General features: G+C 43.7%; 2 protein-coding genes across 6 annotated transcripts in view; one reads left to right on the forward strand and one right to left on the reverse strand.

Annotated features, from left to right (window-relative positions):
- XRCC3 (X-ray repair cross complementing 3) overlaps positions 1–9678 on the forward strand; it is a 35287-nt gene extending 25609 nt beyond the window's left edge. The window contains exon 8 of the mRNA XM_040332357.1: positions 9326–9678. Within this exon, the coding sequence (XP_040188291.1) occupies positions 9326–9380 (55 nt within the window). The 3' untranslated portion in view covers positions 9381–9678. The remainder of the gene's footprint in view (positions 1–9325) is intronic.
- Positions 1678–23680, reverse strand: part of KLC1 (kinesin light chain 1) — a 112260-nt gene continuing 90257 nt past the window's right edge. For 4 of the 5 annotated variants that reach the window (XM_040332351.1, XM_040332352.1, XM_040332349.1 and 1 more), the window contains exons 15-16: positions 9394–9460; positions 1678–3411 (exon numbers count right to left, since the gene is read on the reverse strand). In XM_040332351.1, coding sequence (XP_040188285.1) covers positions 3346–3411; positions 9394–9460 — 133 coding nt within the window. In that variant the 3' untranslated portion in view covers positions 1678–3345. The remainder of the gene's footprint in view (positions 3412–9393; positions 9461–23680) is intronic. The other variant, XM_040332353.1, reaches the window with a different exon arrangement.

Below are 23680 nucleotides of genomic sequence, written 5' to 3' on the forward strand. Positions count from 1 at the left end.
TTTAAAAATTTACGTTGTTTGCGCAAGTCGTCCGTGAATGGCGCTGGACGCTATTTACGTTCACGTCGAAACCAATGACGTCCTTGCGACATCATTTAGCGCAATGCACGTCGGGAAATTTTCGGGACGGCGCATGCGCAGTGCGATCGGCGCAGGAACGCGCCTAATTTAAATGATCCATGCCCCCTACCCGGATCATTTGAATTAGGCGGGCTTGCGCCGGAGGATTTACGCTACGCCGCCGCAACTTTGCAGGCAAGTTCTTTGTGAATCAAGCACTTGCCCGTAAAAATTGCGGCGGCGTAACGTAAACGAGATACGTTACGCCCGCATAGATTTACGCCGAGATACGAGAATCTGGGCCTTACTATTTATTTCTATACAATTATTGGATGATGTGAAACATGCTTTTACCAGTCTAAATGAAACCATAATGTTCGCAACAAAACCTATGCCGAAAATATATATATATATATATATATATATATATATATATAGATATATAGAAACCCCCTTCATGTGCATGTACCCTTATACACAGGAAGTTTTAAAGTAAATCTGTACTAACAATAATACAGAGGGTGCCCTTGCTGACCACCCTCTGAAAATGCTAGTTTTCTTGCGGTTTCTGATTTCAATAATTTCTAAGACCACTAGTATGAAAGAAGAATGCAGATCAGAGACTTCAAAAGTACCAAAGCCAATGGCTTACCTCAACAGCCAGGAAACTAGCATTTTGAGGGCCCGTACACACGAGAGGATCCATCCGCTGGAATTGATCCGCGGACCGCCTCCAGCGGATAGATCCCCTGGATCTGTTTCCGCAGATTTTTATCCCCTGGGATGGATTTCCAGCGGATAAAAATTTGAAGACATGCTTTAAAATCTATCCGCTGGAATCCATCCCAACGGATTGATCCGCTGGTCTGTACAGACTCACCGGATCAATCCGTCCGAATGAATCCCCCGCATGCGTCGTAATGATTCGACGCATGCGTGGAATTCCTTATATGACAGCGTCGCCACGGCGCGACACGTCATCGCGGATTTCGATCCGATGGTGAGTACACTCCACCGGATCCAAATCCTCGAGAGGATTTATCCGCGGAAACGGTCCGGTGGACCGTATCCGCGGATAAATCCTCTCGTGTGTACTAGGCCTCAGAAGACAGCATCGACAGACGATGCTTCCCAAGCACAGGTTTCCTTAAAGCAAAGATATCATCTTAGGTGACACAATTGCGCTTTTCTTATCTAGTATGAAAACTGCTTGGGCTCCATATAGCTTAAGTTATTTGTAACAGACAGCGCTGCATTTAAAAAAAAAAAAAAAATCCAAAAAAGGTTCCTAACAGTCCCAGACTGGAAAAGAAAGCACTGTGCAGTTTCAGATTCTGTAGAGGTTACAAGATGTCTTTTACCCTCCTTGCAAGTCAAAGCCCTTTCGAGTGTCTAATCCTGTATATTACAGTGATAATCTTTCCACTTTGAATGGTACTTACCTATATGACATTAATGACGCATGTTGCCATTCGCTCCTACTAAAAATGCTAGCTGCCTGGCTGCAATGTCAATTGGTATGACTCAGTCAAGTCACTAAACAAGTATGCAGATTAGTTCTGACATCACAGAACTGAATGGTGACGCAAACAATCACAGCCAGATACAATTTTTAGGAGTCTGGCAACAACAGCTTACCTGCCTAATTTAGTGCAGGAAGCCATAAGGGTGTACTACACATTACAGTCACCTGCCTCAGCTGGTGCACCCCATCTATGACCAAATGCCCCCATTGTCCTACTCCTGGAAGTGGGGTTATATTCCAGCACTGCATTCTATGAAGACCAAGTAATGCTTGTCTGGCCCAATTCCACACCCGTGGCAGGTGACCAAAGTCTTGACGGATTCCATTAAGACAGAATTTTTTTTAAAGCCCAACTGGTGTCTTACAAACTTTGATAGCTCTGTACCCCATGCGTTATGGTTTGTGACCGATTTATCTTTGCAAAAGCCTTAAAATACCTTTAGCTCTAGGTGAAAATGCCTAATATTGCAATGCTCTATACCAGTGGTCTCCAAACTGCGGCCCAGGTGCTTGCTTTATCCAGCCTTTGGGGTACTTTTTCATCCACGGATACCAACAGTAGGGCATAATTCCCCTTACTGAAACAAATCAAGGGACACAATCCCTCCCAACGACACCAATGATGGGGTCCAAATTCTTCCAATGATGCCAAATTCCTCCCAATGACACCAACAATGGGGCGCAATTCCTTCCAATGACTCCAAAGTTGGGGCATTGTTTTTCCTACGGACATCAGGAACTTTTCTATGCCCAGTGGCCACAGTCCAGCCCCCCTAATCCTGAAAGACCATAAACCGGCCCTTTGTTTTTCTAAAGTTTGGAGACCCCTGCTGAATACCAATAGGGCACACCCCTCTGCACAAGTCTTCTTACACAGTTTTGCAGAGAAGGGGAGAGGGTGTGTCTGATGCCTACTGTTACTAACTTTGGTGTCCATTATACCGCACAGTCCCAATTCGATGCCATGCACAAATGCTGGCACAATAAATTAGAAGCAAGACTAGGAAAACTGAGGTCATTATTTACAATCACCATCGCACTACGTCTATCCTGGTGACCTTAAGTGGGCTTTAAAGAAAACCTGTCACAACAGAAATGTGTTCGCCATCACTCAAGATAGAAGCTTGGTTGTCATGATGATGCAGTGCTTTCTAAGCCATTAACCTAGGACATGTATGCAGAGAAAGAATTCTGACTTCCTTAATCTTTATACCTGTTCCAGTTCAGCGACGCAAAGCCAAATGTTGGTATACCAGCCTGGCAACTAGCATTTTTGCAAGTCAGCAAGCTCACAGTTATTTTTCTCCTTTACACAATAATTATGAATTTTGAGAGTTGCGTAAAACTCCTTTTATGTAAAACATGCAAATAAATATCTATAGACATTTTTTTTGTGTCTCCAGTGCTCTTCACGCATTTAGTCCATTTCAATTTACGAAGTTACCAGTAACCCGTTCTCCGCCCTTTGTCTGGCTGGTGTAACAGTGACCCACTTATTCTGTAAGGTATATATTACATTTCTACGGACAATGGTGCAAGCAGCAATTGATATATACATACACATCTATAAATAAAATGTTCCATTTAAAAAAAAAAAACTAGTTACACTAATTTAAAAATCTATCTTCTTCTTTTACCCTTTTAGGAAAGTAAAAAGTTCAACCTGTATTCAAAACACAAACAAGCCGGCTTTATAAGTTTTAGAGTGTCTCAGTGCGTCTTCGATGAAAGGCGTTCTAGCTAGTCGCTCTGCATGAACCTTAATGAGCCAAGTCAGTGTGACTAGCACTCAAACCTCTCGAGTCTGTTAGACAATTATTTCGTTCCTGTAAGAAGAATGGGAGAAGGTGGAAAAAAGGAAATCATTACTTGGTATTGAAACAGGATTTATATAGCACTAGCATACCTTTTCCCTTCATAAATTTAAACTCTGATGTAATGTATTCTGTATTGTATTAGAGCATGTGAACTGTGGACATAAATCGTAGAACCGTCACCAAGTGCCGTTGGGAGGGAAACTGCAGTTTTTTCAATCAAATGCCTCCTACACACGGTCAGGCCGCGTACACATGGCCAAAACCAGCAAGAAGCTTGCCGTTTTTTTTTTTTTGGCCAAGGAAACCGGTCGTGTGTACACTTTTCGCCGAGGAAACCGACGAGGATCTCGTCGGGCCAAAAAGAACATGTTCTCCATTTCCTCTGCGGCAATGGGAAAATTTGGCTCGCCGAGATCCTCGGCAGCTTCACAAGGAACTCGACGAGCAAAACGATGTGTTTTGCCCTTCAAGTTTCTCGGCCGTGTGTACGGGGCCTCAGACATTTGACCATGCCAAAGTCTGTCGTGAGTAGGTCGAAAAGATAGAACAGGTTCTCTAAGGTCCGACGAACTTCCGACCAAATAAGTCAGATGGAGGCTACAGACGGCCGGACTTTCGGAGAAAAAAAAGCCTGTCTGACTTTTTTCCCCTCGAAAAGTTTGACCGCGTGTACGAGGCATTAGGCTGGTCATTAAGGAAAGCGTTGCCTAGTGGCTATCCAGTAAGAAAGCCCCATGGATGAAGCAGCATCTGAGGCTGAATGCACAGAGGCCTGTTGTGCGGGTTTGTCTGGATGAACAATAAAGGGGCCTTGGCCTCTAGGGACAAGATGGTGTGCCACATGTCCACCAAGTGAACTCTTCCAGCAGACATGTCTACTTTGGTTTCACTTTCCTGTTCCTTCATCCTATGGGCAGGTGGTTTTGTGTGGCAATTTTCAAGCAAGAGGTTCCTAGATGACCAAACAGGCCTTCCCCAACAACCGAGTTAAGAGGTGCGCTCTTGGATGAAAATCCCACGATTTTATGTTCATGTTTTCCTCATTTGACCGAAATATGTTCACACGACAGCCTCTTTAATTATTTGTCAATGCCACGGCTCTTTCGATTCTACACCAGTTTCAAACTCTGATTTGTGCTCTAGCTTTATGTATTATTTTTGTAACAGGTTCTGAACACCTTTTTTTCTCTACACTCACCGCCATGTCTTTTTGCAAGATTCCATTTGAAAGTCAAAAGTAACAGTCATTGGTTAAGCTTCACCAACTGCCACTGCATTGTCCTACAAAAGTCCCATTAAAGCAGAACTAAAACATAACTGTTTCCCAAAACAGTTCAAATCAAAGCATGCCGTGAATGATAACTCACATTTTCTTTAGCCTCCAACCAAACTGCCAAGTCATTGTGGCTGGTGTTGCAACTAATCACGTATCCTTGGCAACTGCAAATCAAATAAAGGCTAAGACGGTAGCTTCCATGGCGGTAAAGATTAGGTGGGTTTAGTTCTGCATTAATGACCGCGTCTCTAATTCAACAGTGGAATGGCTAAGCCTTGCCAACTACCCTTATATTCTCCAGAAAAAGAGCCCTTTCTGACCACTGAGGTAGTCTCTGGAATGGCAGTTGGCAGAGCTTAGATCTGAAGTCAGGGAAAGTAGGATCCCAGTAGGGAGCACAGAAGAGATTTTTTTTTTCTGCCCAATAAAAGCCACGTCAAGATATCTTAAAGTGTCTGTCTGCCCTTGGCAAAAGTTTTAGACATAGGCAGAATGTTTATGAACACACTGTCGGAATTTCCGACAAGAAAAGTTCGATGTGAGCTTTTGGTCGGAAATTCCAACCGTGTGTAGGCTCCATCAAACTTTTTCTGTAAGCAAAAATCTGAGAGCTGGTTCTCAAATTTTCGGACTGGAAAAGTTATTGTCGGAAATTCCGTCTGTATGCAATTCCGATGCGCAAAAATCCTACGCATGCTCGGAATCGAACTTAATTTTTCTCGGCTCGTCATAGCGTTGTACGTCACAGCGTCCTTGACAGTCGGAATTTTGTGTGACCGTGTGTATGCAACTCAAGTTTGAGCCAAAATTCCGTCGGAACAAAATCCACGGTTTTCTTGTCGGAATTTCCGATCGTGTGTACGCTGCATTAGAGTGGAAAATATGGTTCACTTTAAGCAGGACTAAACCCTATCCTTCAGAGCCCTAGTGCCCAACTTGCAGCCAAATGGCCCTCTGTGGCAGTGTGTTGAGCACCAGGGCTCTATATGATAGTAGGGTTTAGTCTCACTTAAGATGCCAGAGTGGCAGTGAGGTGTCAGGCCCTGAAACCCTGAAAGAGACTGTACTGTGGACAGTTATTTCCACCCCACAGTAAAAGTGAAGTCCTAGCCTGGGGAGCAGGAGAGTGGCATGGAGGCATGCGATAGGAACCTGATCTATGGGGGTGAACTCTCACTGCCACTGACTTCCAATGTAGGTGGGAGCTTAATTTAACTGCCATAAATAACCACTTATGCAGGGGTGGGGTGTTACCCTTCACTTCACTGACCACCAATGCAGGGGGGGGGGGGGAGTTAAATTTCACTGACAGTGACCACCAAATTTAATAGCACCGACACTAATCAAGACTATTCTTACATTCACTGACACCAGTGCTGGGGGTTATTATTGCATCCACGGATACCAATGCTGGGGTTGTTGCGTCAATTTATAATAGTGCTGGAGGTTAATACAGTCACCGACACCAAAGCTGGGAGCCATTACTGTGTCCGCCAACACCAGTGCTGGGGAGCCATTATTGCATTCACCTACATTAGTGCTGGGGGTTCATTTTTCATTTACTGACACCAATGCTGGGGGCTATTATTCTGTTCACCGGTACCAATGCTAGGGGCTATTATTGCATTCTCTGACACAAATGTTGAGGTTATTTTATGCCAAGATCATCCATGTGCATTGCGATACGCTGAAAAAAAAAAAAATGAGACAGGGCCAAAAATGTGCTGTTATTGGGTAGCCCTCTGGTGGTGTCAGGGGCCACACTTTAGGCCATCTATAATTTTTCAGTTGACCAGCACTGCTTTAGAGTGAAGGAAGCTGCCATCTTAACCTTTGTTCGGGATCCAGCTGCCTTGATGCTGGCACGTGATCAGCTATGACACCAGCTATTAAATGGCTCGATAGTTTCAATGAGAGCACAAGAAACTGTGAGAGTTCTCTTTCATGGCATGCCTTGTATGTACCCATTTTGCGAAACAGTTAACATGATAGGTTTAGCTTCGCTATAAGATTTAAAAATCTCTCTGCAAAAGTCTGGAGGAAGTTTAGACCAAACAAATTATGGTTTACAGGTAATGAAAAAAATCGGCAGTATTGGCCTTATGCATGGAAATTGCTAGTACTATGGGTTCAGCTACTCATAACAATCAGTCTCTCAGACTCAAACCATTGATGGAACATAAAAATTACAAACTTGTTTGCACAACACCAGTTAGATGTTACTCAGAAAATTAGGGGCAGTGTTATGACAGGGACAATATGAGCTTAACAACAATGTTTCTCTACTTTCTTCTCAAAATGGGACCATTCAACAAGTGCTGGGAATGTGTGAAAGTTATGCAATTCAACCAACCAATCTGAATTTGTTCTTATAGCCAGATCAGTGCAAGGAGCATTCTGATTGGTTGCTGTAGGTTACTTAGTGCTTTATTAAAATAACCTATATGCTTTTTTTTGCCAGTGGTATATGACATTAGAACCTTGTGTCATATTAAAACTAGCAGTGTCCTAGAAAAAAAAAATAGCCATATTTTTAAAGCCGAAGTTTAGGTATGCTTATTTTTGCATAGTTACATTGGTCCAGCTTGGTGCAATGTAAATATGCATGTTCCATACCTAGATAATCCCTATGGAGCCTGGAAATCACTGTAGTAGCATCACTACTACCGTGATTGCTGCTAGCTTCTGGGTCCCGTACCAAGAAGCTGCTTAGTGAACAGGAGTTCGCATGCTCAGCATGGATGCCATTTACAGAGTACCTCATCCAATCAGAGAACGTTTTGCATTCATTGAGAAGATGCAAAGGTTTCTCTGAATGGTGTTCATACCGAGAGACTACCCTCCGTTATTCACCAAGAAGCTGGTTCAGCAAATTACCCAGAAGCTAGTGGAGATCACTGGGGTAGCGGTGCCTACTAGAGTGATTTCCAGCTGCCACAGGAACCAACAAGGTATGGAACATACCTGCTTACATTAGTCCCAGATGGAACTGTGTAAAAATACCGATACCTAAACTTCAACGTTAAACCGTTAGATAGAGAGATTTGCATTTACACATCGCAGATATAGGTTATTAATATAATAAAAAACCTTACATTGTGTCAGTAATATGTTTATAATTAGATGTCAAAACTTTAGAGTTTTTGATAGAGTGGGAAATAGTTTCTATCTCTGTCGGTTATATTGCAGTCTGTGTCATCCATTGGAGAGATTCTCACTTCCTGTATGTAACCAGGACAGGAGGGGTACAGAAAGTCTCCCCAACAAAGACAGAAAAATCAATATAAAGGAATACAATTTTTTGGATGTCATCCTACATCTCTTTCCTAATTCAAGTTCTTAGTTCAGTAAAGTGGAAAATGGTTTTAACTTTTGTTGGACCTTTAATAGAGTCCTTTACCCCCATTGGGGATATCACCCCTAATTTCCTGACCAATGGTCATACGAATGTGAAAAAAAAAACGGGCAAAGACAGCATTAAAGACTTGGAAATTTTCTATCCCTTCCCTCTAGCCAAAACTATTTGGACTGGAAATCCACATTGAAATCTTAGTTTGTTTAAACATGAAGGCCTTTAATAAAAACAAAATCTAGCCATGTGTCCGAAATTACCCATCTCGGGTCCGATAAACTGATGAAACGGGTTACGATATACTCGTCTGATCTTTATGTATGTAAAAACGAAGCATTTATACTTCAACAGAAGTAGATTACGCGACAATGTGTGCACATTAAAAAGGATAGGACAATGACAAATCATCATGTTAGCAACATTTAGAAAGCCAGATCTGGCACAAGGTTAGGTAAAAGGGAGTTAAGTGCGTCAGTTAATACACAATGAACAGACATCACAGACAGAATGAAAAACACAATCTACCACTAATCTGTGATACATATCTAAAATGTTTTAATTCTACAGTAGGCCTACTCTTGACAGCTGGCAGGAATTGTCTTAAGATAAAATTGAAAAATTTATCTTTGGAGGGTAACGGCTAACTTTATGATGGCACCTAGAGATGAGCAAAGGGCTTATCGCAGTACAATGTGTACCTGGCTCAATTCTTAACATTTGAATTCCTCAAGCTCTTGAAGAATGTTTCCAAACAGGGACATTTGGAGTGTGGACTGCCTCCCTATGACTGCTACACACAGAAGACTTTTTATCTTAATGTATAGAATGCATCAAGTTAAAAAAAAACTTCTGCCTTTACAACTCCTTTAAAAGAATTCCTGTAACTTGTCGGTCACTGCGACTTTTACAAGTTAGTATCTGAGTAAGCAAAGATATTCGGTCTATACAAACTGAATTTATGTCATGTTAGGCTATTGAGGAGAATATGGAATAAAATAATAGTAATTTATGTGCCTGGAATTCAGGTTTAATAAAGGTATAGTCAAAGTATTTCAGAAAATACAGCCGTTAGATCTATTTAAATAAAGTAGATCATCAACATCGAATTTCTAGGTTAAGAAATATCTTTAAAAAAAGTTTGTGTGCCTGCAGTCTAGCTTTAAAAACAGGCAACGGTATACATGTCAATCTATGTATATACATGTACAAAATGTCCTTTTCCGACAAGGATGTATACCTCTTTCTCTGTGTGAAAAATTGGCACTGACTTCATCCCTGTCCTTTGACTAATACAGTGACGTCTACATCGCTACACACATACTAGTACTAAATGAAGATGTAAGAAGATGATGGGGCGCCTTACTTGCAGATGGTCCTCAGCAGCCTTGCCACCCGTGTTAAGAACATTCAGAGAACTGGCACGCTTCATGCTGCAACCAGGACAGTGGACATGCAAGGACAAACCAACCAATGAGAATCACAGCAATCAATACAAGACATACTTCCTCCTCCTAAGCACAGTTCTGTTCCATCAGTGCTGGTCTCCGAATTTGCAACTTTCCAGTAGAATGGTGTGTTAACCGTGAAAACTGCAACATTCCATCAACAATAAAGTGGACTCATCTGGCCTAAACCTTTAAGGGAAACCTAATGTGTAATTGAAGCTTTCATTTTATTTGCCAATATGGTAGGGGCCGATTCTAATTTAATATTAAAATGATACCTCCATTGGGCCATTCAGAAAAGGAAAGGAAATAGGCAATTTGTGGGAAAATATAGCTGTGACATTGAATTGAAAAGTCCACCCAAAACTAGAGCTGCAAGATTCTGGAAAAAATGTGAATCATGATTTATTTTATTTTTTTGCTTAGAATAAATTCTCGGTGCAACATTATCTTTCACACTATTCAAAAAAATTGGGCTAACTTTTCTGTTCAGTTTTTTTTTTTTTAGTGCATTTTTTACCCAAAAATTGCGCTTGAAAAACTGCTGCGCAAATGCAGTGTGACATAACATATTGCAACGACCGCCAAATATTCTCTAGGGTCTCTGCAAAAGTAAAATGTTTGGGGTTCCAAGTAATTTTCTAGGAAAAAAAAAATAGATTTTTAACTTTTAAGCAGCAAGTGTCAAAAAAGGCTTAGGGCTAGATTCAGTAAGAATTTACGTCGGCGTATCTATTGATACGCCGCGTAAGTTCTAGGATGCGCCGGCGTATCTTTTTTCTGTATTCAGAAAGCAAGATACGCCGAAATTTGGCTAAGATACAACCAACGTAAGTCTCTTTCGCCGTCGTATCTTAGTTGCATATTTACGCTGGCCGATAGGTGGCGCTTCCGTAGATTTACGCGTCAAATATGGTAATGCGCTAGCTACGCCGATTCACGAACGTAGTTGCGCCCGGCGTATCTATATAAGTCGTTTGCGTAAGGCGTCGGACCGACGTAAAGTTATCCCTGCTATATGAGGCACAGGCAATGTTAAGTATGGACAGCGTCAAATTTTCCGTCATTTGCGCAAGTCGTCCGTGAATGGGGCTGGGCGTAAGTTACGTTCATGTCAAAAGCATTGACTATTTGCGGCGTGATTTGGAGCATGCGCACTGGGATACTTTCACGGACGGCGCATGCGCCGTTCGTTAGAAACGTCAAATACGTGGGGTCAACAGTATTTAGCATAGAACACGCCCCCAACCAGCCTATTTTGAATTAGGCGGGCTTACGCCGGCCCAGTTACACTACGCCGCCGTAAGAGCGCAACTTCTTTGTGAATACAGGACCTGCTGCTCTAACTTACGGCGGCATGGTGTATCTGAGATACGCTACGCCCGCTGAAATCTTGCTGAATCTAGCCCTTAGTCTAAGTGGTTAAACTGACCTCATGTACAGACCAAAGTTCATCCATTTTATCTAAAAGAACCAAACATTTTTACATTGTTTATAGATATCTCCCAGCGCTGAGAAATGTTAAGGCCCCTTTCACGCACTATGATGTGTCCCACAATTTGGGACTGCAAAGTAGCGTGACAAGTCGTTCCCTATGATTTCCAATGACAACCATTCATATTAGTACGACTTCAAGTCTTTCCGACTTTAAAGTAGTCCCTGCACTACTTTTGTCCGATTTTGATGGCAATTACACCGGCATTCCCTAAAATCGCGCGACTTTGAAGTCGTGAAAGGGGCCTAAAAAATTGCCGGAGGTTTTTTTTTGGACAGCTATGAGTGAGCAGAGAATGGCTCTGTGTGGTTTACATAGAAATTGTGGAAATGCCGGATAAAAATCGTGAGGGGGTTGAATCGATATCGCAATTTTTTAAACCATTAATCGTGCAGCTCTTCCCAAAACCCATACAATTTTGGAAATTAACAGTTATATGGAATCATCTTCTGTCCATTGAAGACTTTGCTCATAGATCAACTGTCAGATTTGAGTAGACTTTCCAGTTCATTTTTATGGTGACAAGTCCACTTTATGTAGCTATCCTAGACTGACTGCATTCTTAAGGAGCGGTAGAGATGACGGTGGCACACAGCACAATACTCCATAGCAATCACAACTCTCACAAATGGTGATCTATGGATTGCTACACAGCCATCATTTTGACTGCAAATGAATGTCCCGTAAAGGGCATTTCAACTTATTTTATGGGTGACAAAGAGCAGCTAGATGTGTTCACAGATTTCGCTCACCACATGCTTTCAGTTCACTGAATGAAGGAGATCACACAGTACATGGATGCAACAGAGATTTTCACATTCTGCTCAGACCTTTCAGCCGAATTTTTTACACTTCATTTGATGCCACAAAATTCTGAGCTGGACTAGAGCTTGTAATGTCCCATCTCTTGCCAGTGGGCTGACCTAGTACACTATGAATACACTAGAATCCCATGACATCATATTCGCTCATAAAATGGCATTTCTTTTGACTTTTTGGCTGCAATAGGTTACCAATTCCTGCTCTTTGACTTAACCCCTTTGTGCCAGAACATCCGAAAACCTCTTAAAGGGGCAGCGTTTATGATCATGCGACTGCCACAGCAATCACATGATCTGAAATCTCCCGATCGCAAGAAGTGATCAGGAGCTTTCCGTTAGCCACTGGTAACGGTGCCAGGCATGCGTTCTCAGCAGAAATGTGTCTAATTGGTACTCCAATATGCGACCACTATGCGCCACCCACCGAGAGGCCGCATATTTGCGTATGGTCAGCACCTAGGGATTAAACTCATGAAACCCATCCAACAATATATCAATTTTTAAATAGACATATTGTGAGGCATAGCCATCTTCAGAGCAATCAGCACCACATTCTGAGTTATCATCATAAAAAGTAAATCTGTAAAGCCCCATACACACAGATGTTTGTCTTCAGATTTACCAAAACCATACAATATGAGGCCAAACCCTAAGGCCGCGTACACACGGTCCAACATGTCCGCTGAAACTGGTCTGCGGACCAGTTTCCGCGGACATGTCCGACCGTGTGTACGGCCTAGCGGACAGGTTTCCAGTGGACAAAAGTTTTAGCAAGCTAAGAAACTTGTCCGCTGGAAAGCTGTCCGTCGGACATGTCCGATGGTTAGTACACCTAATCGGACATGTCCGATGGTTATGACGTGTAACCAGCGTCCCGAAATCCCGCGCATGCGTCAAATTGATTCGACGCATGCGTGGAAGCATTGCACTTTCGTGTTTGAGAACGTCGGTGTCTTCTACGTCACCGCGTTCTCTGTTCGCTGGGATTTTGGTCTGATGGTGTGTACACACATCAGACCAACGGTCCATCGGTCCACGGTCCGTGGACCGTTTTCATCGGACATGTCTCCTCGTGTGTACGGGGCCTAAGAGTTTCAATTTGTATGCAATCAGGCAGGCCCTTGCACTACATGGTTTTGGTAAATCTGAAGACAAAAAATGTGCAGAAAATCTAAGTGTGTATGGGGTTTAAGGCTAGAAATATGTATTGCCGACTTGTTTTTAAAAGTGCAGGCTCCAGGGCTGTCATCCTGATCCTTGCTTCACTACCTAATGAGTCAATGATTTAAAACAAGCACACAGTCAGTAGAGTCTAGAAGGTTTGACCTTCCATTCTGTTCCAGCTTAACAAACCACTAGTGAAGACTGCATCATAACAGCTCCGGAGCCTACACCTTTAAAAGCAATTTACAAATGGAAAATTCCACATTCATCTGGAGTAACCGTCAATGCACCACAGTCAGCTCTACAACACCCCTTCCTAGGTCTTTTTAACTAGCTGGCAAAGTTTGATTTTCCTGAACATTCAACCAAATGTAAAGCAATCAGTAGACATCACAACACAAAAAGCAATAGAAAAAAGACAAATATTAAACTGGTGAAGGGCACTGGGTTCTCATCCACTGCTCCCCGGGCTCACAGACTGTCACATGCATTATATGAGCAGCAGTTAGGAAGAGGCTTGACCAATCAGAAGTCCTTACAGAACATAACAAATACACAATGATAGAAAGGAATAGACAAAAGGTTTCTTAATGTGGAGTTCCATCCAAAAATTGAACTTCCGCTTTTCGGATTCCTTCCGCTTTTCGGATTCCTCCCCCCCTCCGGTGTCACATTTGGCACCTTTCAGGGGGGATGGGGGAGCAGATACCCGTGTAATCCAGGTATTTTCCGCAGTATCCGCGGCAATCTACGCCATGTTTGGACCCTCCTCCGTCCCCCCGCTGTCTTGGTAAAAAATAAACTATTAACACTTCTATTTCTAAAAGCATTCCTAATTTACAGCATTTTTTCACACCTACCTAAAACATTTGCACAGTACTGTAGCTCTACCAAGATTGATTGAATGCTAGGGAGGTCCTATGCCAGAAAAAAAAGGCATAAGGGTGGCAATGACCTGACCCAGGGATCGACAAATCCCGGGCGCCAGGTCGCCATGGTGACTAGAAATAGTGTCCTGGCGTCTTGGCTTGGAAGGTGGGCAAAAAAAAAAAAAAATGTTATTTTTTGTGAGCTGGCGCCATCTGGTGGTGAGCCGTTGGTATTACAAGTTAAGCATTACAAGTTAAACAGCAATTCTAATGTAATTTTTCACTATTTTCACTGCCATCTTCTTCCCTCTAATTAGAACCCCCAAACATTATATATATATTTTATCCTAACACACTAGAGAATAAAATGGTGATCGTTGCAATACTTTCTGTCACGCCGTATTTGCGCAGCGGTCTTACAAGCGCACTTTTTGGGGAAAAATGTACACTTTTTTTTATTAAAAAAAAATAAGTAAAGTTATCCCCATATTTTTTTATATTATGAAAGATAATGTTACGCCGAGTAAATTCATACCCAACATGTCACGCTTCAAAATTGCGTCTGCTCGTGGAATGCCGACAAACTTTTACCCTTTAAAATCTTCATAGGCAACGTTTAAAAAAATCTACAGGTTGCATGTTTTGAGTTACAGAGGAGGACTAGGGCTAGAATTATTGCTCTCGCTCTACCAATCGCGGTGATACCTTACATGTGTGGTTTGAACACGGTTTATATATGCGGGCGCTGCTCACGTATGTGTCCGCTTCTCCCGCCGCAAGCTTGTCGGGACGGGGTGCGTTTTCTGGCTCCTAACTTTTTTTAGCTGGCTCCTAGATTCCAAGCAAATTTGTCAAACCCTGACCTGACCTCACACAATTATATTTTAATGGTTTTGTTTTAATAGTTATTTTAATTTTTAATAGATTTGCATGATGAAAAAATTTAAGTTAGAACTTCCTTTTGTGTCTACTTGTCTCAAGTCACTGACTAAGAAGTATTGATGCAAGAAGGCCAGCATCACAGTGTCAGCCAAGATTTTTCTTTTTTTTTTTTTTATTAAGGAGGGTATAGCCTCCACGTTTCTCATTAAATGTTTCCTGAGAGCAGCAATAACACATTAAAATTTTATGGAGGAGTTAAAACAATGAACATACTTCAGCTGGCACTAGTGGAAGAGGATTGAAAAGGGAACTTGCTAGAATGCTTCTTTGACACCTCCAAGGCCAAATGCACCATACAAAACATACAAGGGTGGTAAATGTACTTCCCAGCCAAGTCCGGTTACAGTAAGGCGGCATGAGGAGTTCTGGTTGGACAAGCATAGTCTAACTTTAGTGTCTATTCTTTGTAAATACAGCACAGCAGGTGAGCCCAAGGACTAGGATTTGCTATCCATATTTATGCAGCCTGTGAACTGGTTAATCATTAGCTGGAAGCAGGCAGAACATACACATAGAGCATAGTCACATCAACAGTGGGAATGAGAGCAAGGACCATGCATACTGATGGCCTGAGTGTCTAAATCATTTGAACAGACACATTCAGCATTTGACCTGGCAGAAATAACATTGATCAAAACAGACATGTGTTTTAAGAATATAAATTAAAAGTCAAAGAAAAAACGTAAATTGTGGTAAAACATAGGACATTTATTCATTAACATTCAACATGAGATCCATAAAAAATAACGGAATATTTCATTCGCATTTCTCTTCATATTAGATTTTGTCCAGCAAATAGTTAATTAATGCAAAATATTTGTTCTACAGAGTGACTTTTAAAAGCAGAATTAAATTTACCCATTTTCCTCATGGAGGGTAGCTCAATTTAGTGACAAAACTAATTATTATTCCTTTTTACCGCACAGAGGAACTTTTAGATTAAATCAGCTAAATATATCCCAGCCACTTTAAAAACAAAATGTTGTGCAAAGCCTGAGTAAAAAGAAAAAAAGAGATTTTTAATACAGCTTACCTGTAAAATCTTTTTCTTGGAGTACATCACGGGACACAGAGCGGCATTCATTACTATATGGGTTATATGGAGTACCTTCAGGTGTAGACACTGGCAATCTTCAAACAGGAAATGCCCCTCCCTATATAACCCCCTCCCATAGGAGGAGTACCTCAGTTTTGTAGCAAGCAGTATGCCTCCCAAAATGGTCCTCAAAAGAGGGGTGGGAGCTCTGTGTCCCGTGATGTACTCCAAGAAAAAGATTTTACAGGTAAGCTGTATTAAAAATCTCTTTTTCTTTATCGTTACATCACGGGACACAGAGCGGCATTCATTACTATATGGGATGTCCCAAAGCAATGCTTACAATGAGGGGAGGGAGAACATCTCCAAGACAAAAGGATTTAATTTAGAGATATACTCAAATCATAATAAATCCAACTTATTTGAGAAAAATAATCTTAAATTTTAAATTTAACTCAAAAAAAGAGGAGCCCCCGGAATCCGAGGGTCTCAAACTGCAGCCTGCAGCACTGCCTGCCCGAAGGCAGTATCAGTATTCCTTCTTACGTCCAACTTGTAGAATTTTGTAAACGTGTGGACAGAAGACCAGGTTGCCGCCTTGCAAACTTGAGCCATAGAGATCTGGTGGTGTGCTGCCCAGGAGGCGCCCATGGCTCTAGTAGAATGAGCCTTTAATGATACTGGAGGAGGCAACCCTTTCAAGCCGTAGGCCTGAGTGATTAATTGCTTAATCCACCTAGAAATGGTGGACTTTGCAGCTGCCTGCCCCTTCTTGGGCCCATCCGGTAGAATGAACAGCACATCTGTCTTCCGGATCTTCTTTGTAGCTTTAAGATAGGCCTTCATGGCCCTGACAATATCCAAGGTATGCAGCAACCCTTCCTTTCTGGAAGTAGGTTTAGGGAAGAAGGATGGTAATACCAAATCCTGGTTCAAATGAAAACTGGATATGACCTTCGGAAGGAAGGAAGGATGAGGGCGGAGAACGACCCTGTCCTTATGAAAAACAAGATATGGTTCCTTACAGGATAAGGCTGCCAGCTCCGAAACTCTTCTTGCGGAAACTATGGCAACCAAAAATACTAACTTCCTTGTCAGTAGAACCAAAGGAATATCAGCCAACGGCTCAAACGGTTGTTTCTGTAAACTTGACAGAACAAGATTTAAATCCCACGGACAAAGCGGGGATTTAACTGGAGGTCTAATACGTAAGACCCCTTGAAGGAAGGTTTTAACCAGCGAGTGGGTGGCCAGCGGCCGCTGAAACCACACTGACAGAGCAGAAATCTGTCCTTTGATTGTGCTTAATGCCAATCCTTTATCCACTCCTAGCTGGAGAAAACTTAATACTCTATCGATGGTAAATTTGCGAGAAAGCCATCGCTTGGACTCACACCAGCCTACATAGGCCTTCCAGACCCTGTAATAAATCACCCTAGAGACCGGTTTCCTGGCTCTGATTAGGGTAGAGATTACTTTCTGAGACAGACCTCTACCCCTGAGAATCAGGGATTCAGCTTCCAGGCCGTCAAATTTAGATGCCGTAAGGCAGGGTGGAGGATCGGACCTTGCGATAGCAGGTCTGGCCGTAGAGGAAGAGTCCAAGGGTCTCCCACTACCATCCTTAAGATTAGTGAGTACCATGCCCTTCTGGGCCATGCTGGAGCTACCAGGATGACTGGTATGTGCTCCACCCGGATCCTGCGCAGCAGGCGGGGTAGTAACTGGAGCGGGGGAAACGCATAAAGAAGTTTGAACTGATGCCAAGGGCAAACCAACGCATCGGTTCCGCAGGCCATCGGATCCCTTGAGCGGGACATGAACCTGTCTAGTTTCTTGTTGAGTCTCGATGCCATGATATCCACGTCCGGCACTCCCCATCTTTGGCAGAGTGCTTGAAAGACTTGTGGATGCAGAGACCATTCCCCCGGCCATAGAGTCTGGCGGCTTAAGAAGTCCGCCTGAAAGTTGTCCACTCCGGGAATGAATATTGCCGATATGCAGGGCACATGAGCCTCTGCCCATAGGAGAATCAAGCTCACTTCTCTCTGAGTGGCCTGACTCCTGGTCCCCCCTTGGTGATTTATGTATGCCACTGCCGTGGCATTGTCTGATTGAATTCTCACCGGGAGCCCCTGCAATTTCGACGTCCAAGCCCTGAGGGCTAGTCGAACAGCTCTGAGCTCCAAGATGTTGATGGGTAAAAGCTTCTCTGGCTTTGTCCAAATACCTTGGCGAGTGGAACCATCCACAATCGCTCCCCAGCCCGTCAGGCTGGCGTCTGTGGTCACTATCTTCCAAGCCACTGGGCTGAAAGACCTCCCCTTCAGTAGATTCTGAGGGTCTAACCACCAACACAGACTTTGTCGGACTCTTGATGAGAGAGGCAACGGGATATCCAAGGCCTGTGGCCTTCTGCTCCATGCTGACAGGATGGCTGCCTGCAGGATGCGAGTGTGGCTCTGGGCGTATGGCACCGCCTCGAAAGTAGCCACCATCTTGCCTAGTAATCTCATACATAGGCGAATAGTCGGTTCTTTCTTGCTTAGAACCAGTAGGATTAATTCCTTGATGGCTTTGACCTTCCTCAGAGGTAGGAACACCCCTTGTTGTTCTGTGTCTAATCTCATGCCGAGATATTCCAACTGCCTTGTGGGCTGGAATGCTGACTTCTCTCGATTTAGGACCCAGCCGAACCTCTCGAGGTATTGGACCGTGAGGGCCACTGCTCGTTCCAAGCCGGGAGACGAGTGGTCTATGACTAGGAGGTCGTCCAGGTATGCTAGGATCGTGACCCCTTGGATCCTTAGCTTGGCTAGGATTGGAGCTAGAACCTTCGTGAACACCCGGGGGGCCGTAGCCAACCCAAAGGGAAGTGTCACGAATTGGAAATGACGCGAAGCCACCATAAAGCGTAGATATCTTTGATGTGGCTGATAAATTGGAACATGAAGGTAGGCATCCTTTATGTCTATGGACGCCATGAAGTCGTCCTTTTGGAGTGTGGCAGCTGCTGACCGCACGGATTCCATCCGAAATGAGCGGATTTTTAAGTATGCATTTACCATCTTTAGGTCCAAAATTGGCCTGACATCTCCATTGGGCTTTGGGATGATGAATAGGTTGGAGTAGAAACCCAGCCCCTGTTCCAGGACTGGTACCTCCACTATCACTTCCTGGGAAAGTAGATGATCTAGAGCCGACTTTAATGCGGCTCCTTTCTCCAGATCGTTTGGAATCCTCGACTCCTGGAAATGAGGAGGAGGAAACCTTAGGAATTCTAGCTTGTAGCCTGTGGCCACGGAAGACCGTACCCACTCGTCGGGAATGCTGGCTTCCCAAATCTCCGAAAAGAGTCGCAGCCTTCCCCCCACCTTCGTGGGTGGGGGCGCCCCTTCATGAGGTAGACTTGGGGGCTGGTTTTGCCGGCTTGCGAAACCACTGCCTCTTGCCCCTAACAGCCTGTCCTCTTGATCTGCTGTTGAAGCCGAAGTTTGTTCTTGCAGGAGGCCGTCGATACTGCTTGGCATTAGAGGGCCCCTGCCCAGGGGAGGACTGTCGTTTAAACGCAGGCCCCTGAACCCTCTTCTTAGTTGGCAAGAGAGTACTCTTGCCGTTTGAAATGGTCTGAATGTATTTATCTAAGTCCTCTCCGAAGAGCCGTCCTCCATGGAAGGGAAACCCTGCCAGGAGCTTCTTGCATGGGGGCTCAGCCTCCCAGCTTTTTAACCATAAGAGTCTTCTCATATGGATAAGGGATAATGATAAACGTGACGCTTGTTGGATAGAATCCTTGATTGCGTCTACCGTAAAACATATGGCTTTAGGGACATCCGAAAATTCTTCTGCCTGCTCGGCAGGAATAAGTTCAAGCATTTGTTTAAATTGATCCGATAAAGCTTGAGCGACTCCAATCGCAGCCACGGCTGGCTGTACTACTGCCCCTGCAGAAGTGAAGGAGTTCTTAAGTAGGGCTTCCAAGCGTCTATCAACTGGATCTTTGAAAACCTGTACGTTTTCTACAGGACATGTTAACGATTTGTTAACACATGAGATGGCTGCGTCTACTGCAGGAGAAGCCCATTTCTTGGAAAACTTTTCTTCCATAGGATATAAGACAGAAAATTTCTTAGGTGGAAAGAAAACCTTGTCTGGTTTGTTCCACTCTTGGAACAAGACTCCCTCTAAGAGAGGATGGATCGGAAACACAGCCCTGCTTTGAGGCGCCCTCAGTGAGCCCAAAGCTGAAACCGTCGATACCTGGAGATCTGGTACAGGCAGGTTGAATGCCTTATGGACCAAGTCCGTCAAGCCCTGAATCCACCAGCTCTCCCTCAGGGAGACTGCCCCAGACTCCTCTGTATCCGGATCTTCGATCCCTGAACCTACTTGGTCTCTGTCCAAGAGGTCGTCCAATTCCCCAGAGGAAAGGACCTCCTCTTCCGAGGGTCCGCGCACGGGTGACGGAGATCTATTCCGCTTACTACCCCGCATGGCTGCGGCTATCATTTCTCCCATGCTTCTCCGCATCTCATTTAAAGAGGCGAGTAACACCTCTTCCGTGACCACCTTAGGGTTGGGTTGACTCGCGTCAGCTCTAGCCCCAGACCCCGATGGCCCAACGGCTCCCTGTGGGGAAAGCAGCGGCATAGCTCTATCCGAGACCTCAGACTCTGCGGGGGAATCCCCACCTTTTGTACCCTCTGATCTTGATGCCATAGTACAATACCGAGGTACACCTGCTACTTATTGGTACCTGGGACTTATAATAGTTAAATGCCCAAACACCTGTTTGGGGAATAAAAAATGTTTCCTCTACCCTAGATGACACCTTTTTTTTTTTTTTTTTTTTTTTCAAAGAAAAACTTTTCTTCTTTTTTTTTTTTTTTTTTCAATCTAGGCAAGAAAAAACATTCTATCCCCCTGAGTAGTATTGCCAAAGAAAAGACTATGAGATGGAAAAGAAAACCAGCCTATTCCTAGGCTAAACCACAATCTTCTGAAGACTGTAGTATTCTTTCTGGCCACTGTGTGTCCTCAGCGCCCGTGCTTCCCTCCAGTCCTTCCTCCCTTAAGCCAGAGAAATGAATGAGCTGTGGCATCTAAGGAAGGGCCGCCCCTTCCTTTAAACCACTGACCCGCCCTTCCCCCCCAGCTAAAACGGCGCCAAATGCGTCTATAACACGTGCACGCGCACCGCGCGCGCGCCCGCGACGGGGGGTTGGGAGGAAGGGCCTCTCTGTTCCTGCAGCCGCAGGCCTGTGAACACACGAGGAGGTCAGCGTTTTGCCTGCCTTGCAGGCATGAGGGAGAGGACTGGATAGAGCATCGCCTGGAGGCTTGCAGGTAAGCATAGCTCTCTGACACACACATACACTTGTACATAAAAGGCCCCACTCACAGCTTTTACAACACTACCAGGGAGGTCACTTTTTATGGGGAACTATAACATATAGAGCCATCCTATCTTCATGATATGTGACTGGTTTGCCAGATGCAATGCATAACCTTTAGGCATGTCCCCTGTGACCTCCCAGAAAAAACTTGCTAAGAGCCAAGCCCCGCAGGTTTTTCCCCTTACTTACCTGCTCCATGCCGCAGGACTTTGCCAAGCAAGAGGTCCAATCTTCCCCCATCTCCGTGGGGATGTCTAGACCTTCAGGCCCTGGGAACCTTCTTCTTCCATGAAGGATCCACTGTCCTGGGCCCATACAGCACCCTGGCAAACAGAAAACATTAGGCGCCCCAAAGGTTTCTAAGTTCTGGGCCCAGGGTCCAGCTCTCTTAAAAAGAAAGCATTATGGGCTATACCCCAAGGGTTTGGGGTCCGGTTACTGACCACTTTAGCGCGCAGGCTTTTTTGGACAGAACCGGTAGCTCACCTAATCCCAAGGATGCGGAGGCAAGCTAAACCATGACTAACACCTAAGACACTGGCGTAAAAACTGAGGTACTCCTCCTATGGGAGGGGGTTATATAGGGAGGGGCATTTCCTGTTTGAAGATTGCCAGTGTCTACACCTGAAGGTACTCCATATAACCCATATAGTAATGAATGCCGCTCTGTGTCCCGTGATGTAACGATAAAGAAAAGGTCACCTGCCAGCATGTTGTAGACAAGGAAATTTGCTCTGTGTGGAAGCAGTGATCTCTCTGCACAGGTCTAACATCACCATAGAGGGGGAAGTCAGAGTTAGAGCTCTACAATTAGCAAAGCTCTAGAGAGCTCTAGTTGTGCTTTAGTAAGGGCCATGGCAGGGCTCTGCAGAAAGGCCACCGCTTGCACACAGAGCAAGGGTCCTTCCTTCCAGTATGCGGACAGGGAAGAGGCTTTCTGCTCATGCAGTAGTTCCTTTATAAATAAAAAAACTGTAAGATGCTGCATGTCTTATTTTAATGCACCTAAAATGTATTTTAAGTGAAAGCTTAGTTGGGCTTTAAATTAAACCTTTCCTGAGACAAACAAGGATACTGCTATTGATGATTATCATTCTTCTAATGCTCATTACCCGTCTTTAATTCTGCCCCTTCCTGACTCCTGGATTCAATAATCAGACACTAAACCAAAATATGCATGTAGAGACTTCTGGTCCTGATCAGCATATGAGTTCTGGTATGTAGCATTCAATCGTTCAATCGCACCTGAATCTCTCTTTGGAAAAAGCTTTAAAACAAGCCCTCACTGATCTCCATAGCTACTTGTACTGTGAAATAATTATTTCTCAAAGATCCCCACAGATTACAAGTAAAGTAAAGTCTAACAGCTTAGAAACACCTGCTGTATCTTTACATTAAAGAACTAACAGACTGCCAAGATTCTTTAGCAATAAGAAAGAATATAATAAGAGCTACAATTTTAGTGTGTCAGTTGCGAACTTTGAAGAATAATTTTTCCACAATACCTATGGCTACAGAGTTGAATGGAAGCTTGATTTAAAGTGCTTTTACTGATAGTTCAAAATGTGTAATACTTTAGTTTGCATGGTATAGGCACAGGTTTACTTGACTGGCATGAAGCATTGTTTTAGAAGAACCAAACATGGTGGCAGATCGGCATGTAGGTGGTAAATTTACCCAGATAAAAAATAAAAAAATACATATCATAGGCCAAAATATTTAAGCCTTGACCCAAGATATGCATAGTTCCTTAGCAAAGCATCAAATTATTTTTTTTTAAACAGGATCTGCTTTGGAAACCCACAGAAATCAATGTAAGCAGAAAAAAAGCCAACTGCAGCAATCTTGTTCTGCCAATTAGGTTCCAATAAATAACTACTGGTGACCCTAGAGGGTGGTGAGGTCTTGCTGTCTAAAAATACTACCTCATTATTGAGATAAAAAAAAAAAAAAAAAAAAGAGAGAGACCAACTTCAGTCAAACCAATTGCCCCTGGGAGCAGCTGGAAATCAGTGAAGTAGACACCGCTACCCCAGTGATTTCCACTTGCTTCTGAGTCCTGTGTTCAACAGCTGGCCTGATGCATTCTGAATACAGGAGGTCAGCTACTCGACATGGGTGCCATTATGAGAATGCTTTGCATTTTCAGCAATAATGAAAAGCATTCTCCGATTGGACAAGGTGGAGAGGCAGGGCAGTGACATCCTGCAACTGTAGCATAAATGCACCTGTAACAACTTTTTATATTTTGATCACATGCTCTACATGATCAAGGGTTTTACATGTGGTCAGTCTGAAAACATAGGATGACTTTTATAGAGTACTAGCCCAGTACATGAATGTTAGATTTAAAAGCTATATTCCAGGTATGGCAATTTTTACATAGTTAACTTGGGCCAGCTTGGGACTAATGTTAGTATGCGTGATACCTGCGAGATCCCCTGGAAATTACTGTAGTAGGCACAGCTTACTCCATGGGCGA

Source organism: Rana temporaria, chromosome 13 (genome assembly GCF_905171775.1).
Source record: "Rana temporaria chromosome 13, aRanTem1.1, whole genome shotgun sequence".
NCBI lineage: Eukaryota > Metazoa > Chordata > Amphibia > Anura > Ranidae > Rana > Rana temporaria.